General features: G+C 42.8%; 1 protein-coding gene across 4 annotated transcripts in view; it reads left to right on the top strand.

Annotated features, from left to right (window-relative positions):
- prr36a (proline rich 36a) overlaps positions 1-12102 on the top strand; it is a 32700-nt gene extending 20598 nt beyond the window's left edge. For 3 of the 4 annotated variants that reach the window (XM_030726619.1, XM_030726627.1, XM_030726636.1), the window contains 3 exons: positions 2595-2779; positions 3095-5698; positions 7629-12102. In XM_030726619.1, the coding sequence (XP_030582479.1) occupies positions 2595-2779; positions 3095-5698; positions 7629-8623 (3784 nt within the window). In that variant the 3' untranslated portion in view covers positions 8624-12102. The remainder of the gene's footprint in view (positions 1-2594; positions 2780-3094; positions 5699-7628) is intronic. The other variant, XM_030726644.1, reaches the window with a different exon arrangement.
- The last annotated feature ends 172 nt before the right edge of the window (positions 12103-12274 follow it).

Raw genomic sequence — 12274 nt, forward strand, 5'->3', positions numbered from 1 at the left:
ATAATAATTAGAGTATAGACATATAATAGATCAATAAAAAACAAACTCATTTTCTAAGGTAAACTAATTTGATCAAATTTAAATGGGTATAAATTTTGCCATCCATCTATGACATGGCAAAATGGATGGATAGATAAACTTTAATATTTTGCGGTATTATATAAATATATCAAATTAATAAAGTACAACAAACTTTAAAAAATGGCTTAGTTGGTGTAAGAAAAGGGGTTGTAGATGGATGGAGTGGGTGTGGCTTCAAAGCCCCTCTTGCTCATGTTTACACTTTCATTTTTGGCAAAACAGATGCTCAGTGGATTAATCCCATGGGCATACAGTATTGTTGCATCTGCCCTAAATATTGACTGCAAAGCAACAAAAGCCCATTATCAGTGTCTACCCTCCTGTTTTGACCTTTGACCTCATGTTAGGACATTAAAATCACATAGATGACTCTTCAGAGCCTCTCATCTTTGTACTGGTTTTATTGATTTTAGGCCTCTGTTGGCAGGAAATGTAATTCGTACTACTACATCAAGAGCAGAACCACCACCCACAGACCACATGTGGAGGCATTAATGGGACTGTCTTTTCCTCTTTGTGTTGTTTCTCTAGATCAAAATTGATGAGTTGTGACTTGCTGCTTGAATGCAGGATTGGATCTGAAAACTATTTCAGCGTCTGCACTTTTTTCCTAATTTTGTTTTTCTACTAAAACCGCAATTGCCCTCATGTATCTGTTTTTTTTTTTTTTTTTGTTGTTTTTTTGTTTTTGTCTGGCCCCCCCCCGGCCTCGCAATCATTACCCGACCTTCAGTCTGGGTAGATATCATCTCACGTATGACACACTTTGCTGTATTTGGGCTGCCCTTTACATTACAATCCAAATCATCTATCTGATTAGTCAATTCCAGCATCCCTTAGCTATGACTCCATGTCTGTACAGTGGTTGTCTGATCTCTAGAAAACAAATGGTCATTGTAATGGTTATTGTAATGTGGGAGAGGCATCTGTGCAGCCACGCAACCCCACTGAAAGCCATCATCATTATTGTGCATTCTCCTGTTTGTGTCTACATCAACTACCAAATCAGCAGTCAGTTAAAAAGAAAAAAAGGACATAATACAGATTCTTGTAATTGGGAAGAGTCCTCCCCAGTTCCTGAAGGAAAAGTCAGTCAGCTTTTGTTGTCATATGAATTATTTACAGGTTGAAGTTTTGCATTGTTTTTTTTTTTTTTTGCACACCAGGGGTCAACTGTAGAACTGAGGACCGGACCTGTCTGCAGCGGATGACTCGCTCATTTAACAAACTCAGTTTGCTTGTATGTCAGTTAATGGAGTAGTGTACTACAGCCTGGGTTATGTTGAGTTCTTGGGGTCTGGCAGGGCAATTTTATGTAATGTGGAGATTTCAGAGCCTAATTTAGTGCAGTAGAAGCAGAGTGGGTTGCTAACTAATCGAAACTTTGGTGGTTTCATCCGTGGCATCTCCAGTCTTTGTCTAGTGTCCTTGGATAAGATAATGTACCCACCATTGCCCACTGTATAGCCACTGATGTCAGTGTGAGTAAAACGTGCTGTATGAATGGGTGAATGTGGCTTGTAGTGTAGAAGCGCTTTGAGTGCTCAGTAGAAGAGTGCTATATAAGTGCCAGTTCATTTACCACTTAAGCTTTTGTAAATTTATGCTGCATTAACGCTGGGTTTGGATAGCACTTTTAAATGTAGTTTTCTAAGAAGTTTGCTCTTCTCACTGACTCAGCTGTAACAAGTACTTTAATATTTGCAGTGCAATGTGGAGATATGGAAAAAGTGAAGACCTTGTTTACATTAGTTCAGCAAACAGTCAGTGTTGAGTAAGCAAAGGCTGACATGTTGAGAGATGCTAAGTTAAGTAATCAAGACCTGAACTTTTCCAGATGTCACCCAACAGAGGCATGTGTGAGAATGCAAATGTGTGCTGTAGATGGTATAAAGATGGAGCATCGCATCACATATTGGTCAGTGAAGTTACCTTGTGAAGCCTCAACCTCAGCATTTTCACTGTCTCCATCTTGGTATCTTGTTGTGGATCTGACTGTGAAGCTGTATATTTAACAAATCCTGGATATTTCTGACTCTAATAATGAGCATAATAATATAATAAAATGAACTTGATAATTTTATCCAGTGTGACCTGAAACTAGCACTGAGTCCATAAACCAATCAGGAAGCTCTCAGTGTGTTTGTCTTCTTCTCTACCAACTGTTTTTGGGGCTTTTTGTGGTGATCATTTCCCTTTTTTGTTTTTTGTTTTTTTTTTTCCCACTCTTCCCTCATTCTGCTTTAATCTTTCAATTTTCTCCCTGGCTTCACATGTTGGTAATGGCATGAGAATGAAGAAAACATTATTACATGGCTGCTGTTAATGGATTCCCATTGTTGAAATTTCCTTTGTGGCTTACATTAGCTGATAATTTATTTATGCTTGTAAATGCATGTAGAGGTGGAGCATTTGAGTTCATGTTTGGACTTTTAACAAAATAAAATGAACCACACATTAAAGCTGCTTGTTTAGGTGTTTATTTCCAACACATTGTTTTTCTCTGCCTGCAGGCCTGCTACAGGTCCCTCAACTTCTCGACCTACATCTATCGCTTCCAGGCCTCCCACAGCTACAACCAAGCTCTCTGCCACTCCAACTGCCAAAACTGCTGTTTCCAGAGTTAATGCAGCACCATCTACTGGCAGGACCACAGCAGCACAGTCTAAACCACCACCTCCTGCTGCTGCTAAGAAAGGTGAGAAGACCTTGTCCTTACCAAGACAGTTTGTTTGTATCTGAGGGATCGATAACTGTCAGCCTAACTATCTGTAGAAATCCTCAGAATATGTTAGATCTGTGGAGGAAAAAAATGTTTATTCACATTTCCCCTGCTCTTGGCTCTCTCTGAATCTGAGGAATAAAAATACAACCTGTTATTTATTTGTGTTCTTATTGACTTAAATAGTCAGATACACACATTTGTCTACTTATACACAAGCTACAGCTACATGATGATTGACATTAGGAGTGTGTATGAATTTGTTCATTTGTATTTTTTGTTTTCCACCAGATGTCAGTCGACCACTCTCTACTACAGCAACCAAGAAACCCACAACAGCTGCAGCATCTGCTGCTACCAAAAAACCTGAACCCTCTAAACCCGTGGCCACCATAAGGGTAAACACTGCATCTAAATCATCCACGACAAAGGCAGTGGATTCCAAGGCATCACAGTCCAAACCAACACAGCCTACGAAACCTGTCCTCACAAAGAAACCTGTAGCTGCCACACGATTACCTGCCACTAACAAACCACCCCTCAGCCAAACGCCGCCTGCCTCTCCAGCCAATAAAGCTGCAAATGGTACACCCTCTAGAACAAAACGTGGACCCAAACCCACTCAAACTGTCCCACCATTTTCTGCCACCAAGAAGAAAGAAGTTTCAAACACTACTGTATCTGCTGAAGTAACACAGAGTAACACAGCTGCTGCAATAGCAGCTGCAGCTGCTGCAACAGTGGCAGCTGTGCTAGCTGAAACACAAGCAGATGTTACAGTGGCCTTACTGCAAGAACCATCCCTTGCTGCCTCTGCACCAGAGGAGATGCCCACCCCAGTTTTGCCTCAGGAGACCACTGCAGAGGTAGTGTCTCAAGAGATCCTTCGAAGCCAGGAAGCAGCTCCCCCTCCTCCACAGAGCTCTGTCAAGATGACCTTACCAGAGTCTCCACTCAGAGAACAAGTTGAAAGCAGTGCTCCCTTAACGACGACACAGGAGCAGAGCCCTTTCCCAGCTATGCCTGCGTTACCTGAGGCCTCAGCTCCAGACCTATCAGAGCTGAATGTTCACTTAACTGACCAGATCCCATCTACATCTACAGTCCTTCCAGCAGCAGCAAATGCCATCCCTCAGATAGTATCTCCAGCCAATCTAAATGAGGAGGAAGATGAAGAGGAAAGGGAGGGAAGCCAGTTGGTTTCTGTGTCTGAAATGAGTGGAACCACACAGCCCACAGAGGAGTCTCGTCCTGGGTCAGCTGGACCAGTTGGGGGGTCTGCTTGGAGAGCTGGTGGTGCCTTGCTCTCTGAGCTGGACTCTGAGGAAGTGAGCGGCAGCCAGCAGGGTGCATCTGAACTGAGCGCCCCTGGTGTCCTGGAGGGCACAGAAAGCATGGATGATCTGGGAGATGGCAGTCTCAAAGGAGCCATTGACATGGAAGGAGCCTCAGCAGGTTCTCCTGACTTTGAGAAGGTTCCTGACATACCAGTCAATGACTTTGATGAAGACGAAGATGACGAGGACGACAATGATCGCGTGATTGACATGGATGTGGGCTCTGAGAGGACAGATGAACCACCAAGACCCAGGCATGACAATGATGTAGATGAAGAGGAAGATGATGATGTAGAGATGGCAAGTGAGGGGGTGACAGAAAGTGGGTTAGAAAGCTATGGAAATGCAGATGAGGATGACTTTGCTGAGGATGAAAGGCTGGACAACTTGAATAGGGTAGTACAACCACCACCTCCCCCTCCTCTGCTGCCTGCTGCGCCAGCTGCTCAGTGGGACCAACTAAACCCCTTTGCAGATCCCTGGGCAGAAACTCTACAACAACATCAGGTTCTTGAGCCTGAGCTGATAGGAGCAGCTGCAGCAAGCCCTTTAGCAGACCCTTTGCGAGCAGACTCTGAGACCCCAACTCAGACCCCAGCCCAAGCCTGGCTAGAACTAGGAGCTGCCCCTTTTGTTCCTGAAAACCTTGAGGTTCCCCATCATTCTATCAAAGATGATCCACAAAATCTAAAGGACCAAATGTACATTGATCAGAACAGCACAGCTCCAATACAGATTGTGCCCCTAGCCCCCATCTCTGCCCCAGGAATGTCTCTGTCAAGCACAGTGAGTAGTGAGACCAGCACACCTGAGGAACTGGGGGACTACAGTCGAGACAGAAAGCTCCAGCCTCAAAGTTCACAAACCCCAGTGCTTTCTCCACAACCTGACCTGGAGAGAGGAGATGATGTTGGAGAGGAGGAGACTGAGCCAGAGACCCTGCCTGCTGATGAAATCCTGGGAGGGCCTGCAACTGCCCCTACTTCCAATCCCTCCTCATCCTCAGTAACAGAAGATGAGGCCAGTGACACAGAAGGAGAAGCTCAGCTGGAAGATTCCTTGGATAGTCCAGTAGTTTCCAACATAACCTTTGACAGCCAGCCCTCAGCCCAGCGCGGCCTGTCCACTGTGGAGGAAGGAGAGGAGGCTGAGACAGAAACAGAGGGCCGTGCAGGGGAAGACACCACTCCACCCTCGGCTACTTCACTGGCATCATATGGCTTTGACACCATTACCACAGCTTCAAACTCCAACGCTCAGTCCGCGGGGGAGAACTGCATCAAAAGTCCTGGTATCTTCTCCTTAGAGGAGCTGCCCGAGGAAGCTAAGGAGCTTTGTTTGATCCCACAGCCATGTCTCGCAGAGCAGCAGTACATAGAGTGTGGGAAGCAGGAAGCTGAGTCAGCTGAGCATGTCGGGGGGGACGTCCTGGGGTCAGAGGATGCCCCAGATCGTTCATCCACTCAGATCACTTTACAGCAACCAGAGGAAAACCCAGATGATGCTCAGCCACCCTACTATTCTGCTATGTGTGATAAAACTGAGGACTCTTTTGCAGGTAATGTATAGTTCATCATCTCCCTAACAGCCCAAATCATGTCCCTTTCCTCCCTGTACCAGCTTCCCCTCAGCATCATAGTTGTATTGCTTGTTGTCAGTGTTTGTTCTGAAATCTCTGGGGGTGGATGTAATCACAGTTAAACTCCAAAAAAAAAAAAAAAAAAAAAAGGAAAACAGAGAGCAAAACAGGACAGCTGTGGCACTTTTCACCTTATATTAAATTTCTATTGAGAGTATATGGCTTCAATTCCTGTATGTGCAATGGCTATGTCTATTTACTCGTAAGGCCTCAGTGTGCCTGGGTTTTGGTTTGTTCAATATAGGATTTTGTGGCTGCCCTGAACTGGCATGGATGTGACTTGTCTGTTTACAGCTCTTAAAGAGGGAAACAACAAAAAATGTGGAATAATATGTTTCCATGTGTATTTATCCTGTTACATTTTACTGAACTAAGCTAATGGCTAACCATGAGTTTATGATTGTATGTTTGAGTTCACTCTCCATCACACAGGCTTAATCTTCTTGCACTTTAAATTGTACCCCATCATTTTCTTTTGTTTATTCCAAAAAAAGAGGAATAATGAACCTTAAAACTTTAAATAAAGATTAGATTTTTACCATGATGTATTCTCTTACTCAACAGTTTTTTGAAGTGGGCATTTGGGAATGGCATGTAAAAGGTGTGGATTTGTGTGCAAGATAAATCCTCAGATTACTACTATTCAATTTAAGGTCCTTAACAAACCCATTGCAAACATAATTATCTCCTTAACAACTGTCACACGCTGCCCACACAGAAACCTACTTAGGTTAATAGCCCTTTATTTTGAAATCCGGACACAATAAGCAGTAAAACTCATGTCCAACCTCTAAGACTTCAATGGTCTAAATATCACACAACCAGAATGAGTGAGCTGATCAGCTGCTACATCAGACCCTCATCTGTGGATCAAACTCGTCTCAAGCGGCAAAGAAGTTTGAAGTCTCCTCATCCAGGCTCATGATGGAACAGCTCTGCTCATTCTTCTACAATTTTCCTCCAGTTCATTGAGGGTGTGTTGCTGTTTCAGCTCTTTTCTACTGCTTTTTTTTTTTTTTTTTTTTTTAAAGCATTTATGCTGCACTGTATTAATGTTAAGAGCTTATGCATGTCAATGTTGCACAATGGGTTGATTTCATCTCATGACTTTGGATTGGTGTTCAGGGTCAGCTAAATAGCTTGGTTCTAGAACGATTTATACCCTTGATCTCTTCTAAAGCCAAGCTAGGATTTTTTTTTTCCCCCTCTTAGTTTTTCTTGTGATGCTGGATGTCTGAAAATGCATGGAGAGCTTTTGCATGTATCACTGGTTGACTAACTATAAACTCCATTCATGGGTGATGACTTTGAGCTTGCAATAAGCTTTTCTTGGGTTGTTCATGTCTCACTGTATTTGATAGTGATTGCATATACAGGAAGATTGGCTGCACTTTTTTTTTTTTTTTTTTTTTTAAATTCGCTTTTGCTCTCTGCACCAATTTCCCAACCCTTGGTCCAGTCACTGCCCCCAGTCACGTCACCTTGGGTAACTATTTTTCTGTAATGCTGAGTTTACCTTTTTTATTTATTTTTTAAACACAAATACTGCTGCTCCACCCCTCTGAATACAAGCTGATTGACAATGTCCCGCTGTCACTTGTTCAAAAGTACAAAACTACAGATAATTGCTGGTCACTTTGGTGCTGTAGGCTACTGGCAGACCTTTAGTTATGGCTTCACAGTGCTTTCACTATTTCTTTAGCTAGTATGAACCTTTTGAAGGCTGCCCTTTCCCTCTACACCTTTTCTGCTTGTACTCACACTGCACCGCTATCACTGTCCTGCTGCCTGTTACCTCCTGTTATGTATCACACTACTTGAATCTTCCTTCCCACTTCCTCTCTCACAGGCTTCACTGCACTACCGCACCCTCACCGCCGCGGTCACACAGCATACCCCAGGGCCTACTGTGACGTTATCAAACCTCACGGTGCTGCTGTCACCCCAGCAAAGCTGACCTGTGCTGACCTCCCTCCCAGGAGCCTCGGGCAGCAGGCGCTGAGCCCTCAGCTCCGTAGACTTGAGCAACATCAGAGACAGCTGCTGGAGCTGCAGCAACGTAGGGAGCAACAGAACAAACCGCTGGAGGAGGCGGAGCAGGAGAGGAAGAGGAGGCAAGAAGAAGAGCAGAGAAGGAAGAAAGAGGAGGCCGAAGAAGAAATAAAGCGAAATAAAGAGGAGGAGGATAGGAAGAAAAAGGAGCAGGCAGAGGCTGCAAAGAAAGAAGAAGAGGAGCTTAAGCAGAGGAGAGACCTTGAGTTGCAGCTGCAGCAACAACAAGAGGAGCTGAAGCAAAGACAGCAAATCATGCAGTGGCAGCAAGAGCTACAGCAGTCTAATAAAGGTCAGACGGTGCTGCTGTCCCCATCTTCTGGCCTCTGCACCATCTATGAAGCCCTGGAGAACAGTGATGAAGAGGGGGCTGAAGGTGAGGAAGGAATAAATGAACTAAAACCCAATAAACAGAAGAAACTGAAGCATGATGCACTACATCAAGAGGACCTTCTCAATCCCTTGCAGGATGGAGACCGTTCCTCCCCTTCCAAGTCTCCTGAGCAACCTCTACCCTTGGACCTGGACTGGGGGAAGAAAGTGGATATAGTCCAGCAGCTGATCAATCAGACCCTGCTGCTGAATGGAGATAGCTGCTCCTCCTTGCTGCTGCTGCCAGGAGGTGCAGGAGGCACACTGAGCCCCCTGGAGAGCAGCCTGTGGCCCAGTCTGCTGCCTTCACTCGCTCCTTCCTCTGCCACAGTCACCTCTGTGAGTAGTTTCTCTCCTGAGGCCACGGGGAGTTCCCCACAGGGAGAGTGGACAGTGGTAGAGCTAGAGACTCATCACTGAAGGACTGATCGCACACTGTAGCAGCACTCATACAGGGAACATGACACAAGTGCAGTCTATACACACACCAAAAACAGGGTTTTGAAGAATACACTGAAAAACTCTTTTACTTCTGGAGAAGAGCTGTATGGATTAAAGTATTTGGGCTGGGCATCATGTTGACAGTGATTAACATAATCTGTTAAGGGACATAAATTAGATCACTCTGAAAATCAGTGTATGATGGGATTACAAAGGCAAGCTGTATTCCTCTGCCCAGACCCATAAATGTGGTGCTGTAGATCAGTGGTTCCCAACCAACAAAGGGTCACAATGAGTCTGAGGGTAGAAAATTACTTAGTTCCACACACTACTTGCTTTTAGTCTTTAAATCTTTGCTTGTTTTTCTTCCAAACTACTGAGTACATCTACTTATTGGGGGCTTTAAAAGCACCCAGACGCAGAGCTGTGACAGGTCTTGTTTTTTTTTTTTTTTTTAGAGGTTACAACTCCAAAAGGTTTGGAACCACTGAGTTCATTTCAGAATTTTTCTTCCCGTACTGTGAAAACAAGCACAAAGAAAACAGTTACTGTTTGGTGGTGCTACAGTTGAATTATTGGCTGGTTCTCCAAGCACAATGTTTATTAATGCAAAAGTCAAAGTTAGTGGTGTTTCTTGCTCTTAAGCAAGACTCTCAGGCAGTGCTGAACACAGCAAAGTAAGCCGATTGCACTGAAGAAGGTAAAACTTGTATGTAGACTAAGGTGCCTCTAAAATGGTGTTTCAGTGCACATAGGGAAAATGGCGATTTCAAACAGAATAAAGAGAACTGTTTCAATAGCATCAAGCACCATATGCTTGGTTGTATTCTTAGGCTTATCTTGACATTTCTGAATGAGAAGAGGGATAAAATTTGACCCGAGCCAATATTAGCAATTCGCCAATATATTGCTATCAGCATTTATAATGGCTGATAAATTAAACTTTAAAAAACAACAAAAAAACAAAAGTAACGTTGCATAGTTCATCCACCAGACTCTGCAACTTCACTGGTGGCAACACATTTGGAACGCCACAACCAGCAACCACCTGATCGGAGCAGTCAGTGTAAACAAAATCATTTTTAAACAGCACTGTCACATTATCTTAGTAAGAATTCACAAATAACTACACATAACAAATTTTAGGGAAATCTGTTTATGTCTGAAAGGGAAAAAAACAAAATTGGTTGACAAATTTTTTAATTGCCATCATCTATATCAGACATAAATATCCTAAATTGGTTGGGCTTTAGTTCAACTCTGTTATCCCCAAACTTAACGTGCAGATGATATTATCCAAACCCTACCTTAGTTCTGTATTTTTATGCTTTGATGTGCTGGAATCTGCACACAAAATCAAACTAGTCTGAAGAACAGGACCTGAGTGTCTTCACTGCTGTAGCTGTAACACTGCCTGAGAGTCTTTACTCAGGCCCTGAAAGCCTCTCATGCTGCTTAAGAAGAACCCAAGCTTCATCTCTGCTGATGAAATTCAAGTAGACAAGCACAACCTGACACCACATACTGAAACTCAGCACCTCTCACTACTTGCATGACAACACCAACTTTACTGACTAGAATATTACATTTCACACACCTGAAACCATGCGATTACTGACACTCGGTCAGTCACAGTGGTGCATCATGGGAGTCTAACTGAATATTTTTGCTAAATCTGTGTTGCATGTGACCACACACACACACACACATATACACACACTCACACTCACTCTGATGGTGCCAAACAGCCACTATTGATCCTGGTAAGGTAAACTGTTCTTCACTTGAACGTTTTTTTTTTTATTGAAGCCATACCTGTTTGTACGTGTTTACATGCATCCTCATCACTTCAGTTAAAAGTTGAAACACACTGGAGATAAGTGGCATTCTGAGATTGCACTTAATTGAATTCCTTATAGTATTTACATTTTGTACCAGTTCAAATTTGGTGATTTGAGGCCTAAACATCCCTGTTATCTTTTTTTTTTTTTTTTTTTTTTTTTTTTAAGGTAATTTATTAAAAACTGAGGTCAAAGAAATCAGATTAGAAATGAAGGAGCTGTTTGGGTCTCAGTTCCTCACCAAAGGTCAGTATGATGTGTAACCTGTTTCCTTTTGAAACACTGGAATCAGGAACTAATCAGGTTTTAGTAAGGACATTTTATTATTGTGTTTAGGACACACCAAACTGGTTAGTGTTTAAATACTTCTGGAGGATTTGTAGCCCCACCTTGCATTTAAATGGTCTTCCTTAGGTTCTCATACTTGCCTTGCTTTAGTGACCGACTGCATGATAAAAGGCCTACTACACCGGACATGTCAGATGGGCAGATTCCAAACAACCAATAGCTCTGGGTTTAACCGTTACTGCTGTGAAGGTCTGGAAGATGTTTAAAGGGACTGAATGGTGTGTGTGGGGGGTCTATATCAGTTTATTATGGGTATTAATTGTTTAAACTTGTTAGCTGCAGTATGAGTGCGTCGTAATATCTGTGCCGTATGTTGTCAGTGTGCTGTGTGTATGCTGTGTGTTTGTCAGTCACTGGTTTGGGGGGGGATTTTTTTCTTCTGGTTGTGAATCTAAACAGGGTTCAGAAATCTGACACTTTTTCCCCTCATGTCCTCTTGAGTCTCTCTGGTTTTCATCAGTTCTTGGCTTGCTGCCTCCTCCTTCCCTCTGCTGATCAATGGAAGAAAGACTGAATTGTGTTTGATAACAGAATTCAAAGCAGGGACCCGAATATTAAGCTGCAGGCTGAGACTTGGCATCCAGTACTTCTGCCCTTTTCCCACGATTGGCTCCAGCAGAGAGTACCCTTTGCAATTAGTGTCTAGCTTGTCCACATGTTGGAGTATTCTAAGTTTGCATTCCTATAGCTCCAGGCAGGACATGCGATGCTCCTGGCATTTTTTTTTTTTTTTTTTTTAATGTCCTTGGTGTGTTTTGCAAGTATTTGCGGGTATATCATTAAGACTGATCACTGTAATGAAGGATAACTCCACTTTACTTTTGTACTTCAGAGTTTTAGAGATATAGTAGCAGTTCAAGAGTTCTATTTAGATTTTTATTGAATAGAGAATGAAAGCTGTTGAGTGTAAATGGTAGATTATATTCTTTGTAAGTAAATTGCCTTTGTTTATGTTCAACCAACAGAACTAATGAGCTGAATGGTTACAAGGTCAAACTGAACACATTTCATTAGTTACTTAGGCTCAGAGTCGTTTGGTCTCTCATGTGCTTGGTAATTTACTGAAAATGAGACTTGTGTGTGCTCCTTTAAATGTCTTCACGAACCCGGTGAAATGAACTGAGTCGGGCAGTCTCAGTCGAGGCCCTAACGGTGGCAGCTTGTTCTAAAATGTAACGTCTCCCTGTTCATTTCTGTAGACAAATCTGTGATTGTGTGTAATTATTACAATGCAATGTTTTGTGTAAATAAAATGTTTTTTTAATGACAGTTTTTGCCTTTTATACAACATTAGTGCTTACAAATTTTACAACTTTGGAAATGTATAAAATGTCAAATATGAAGTCTTCAGAAATCTTCAGAAACTTAGAAACCCAAAAAGCAAACTTCACAGCATTGTGTATACAAATGTGAACACTGGCCAACAAAACAGATCCCCCCC

This window comes from Archocentrus centrarchus, chromosome 1 (assembly GCF_007364275.1).
Source record: "Archocentrus centrarchus isolate MPI-CPG fArcCen1 chromosome 1, fArcCen1, whole genome shotgun sequence".
NCBI lineage: Eukaryota > Metazoa > Chordata > Actinopteri > Cichliformes > Cichlidae > Archocentrus > Archocentrus centrarchus.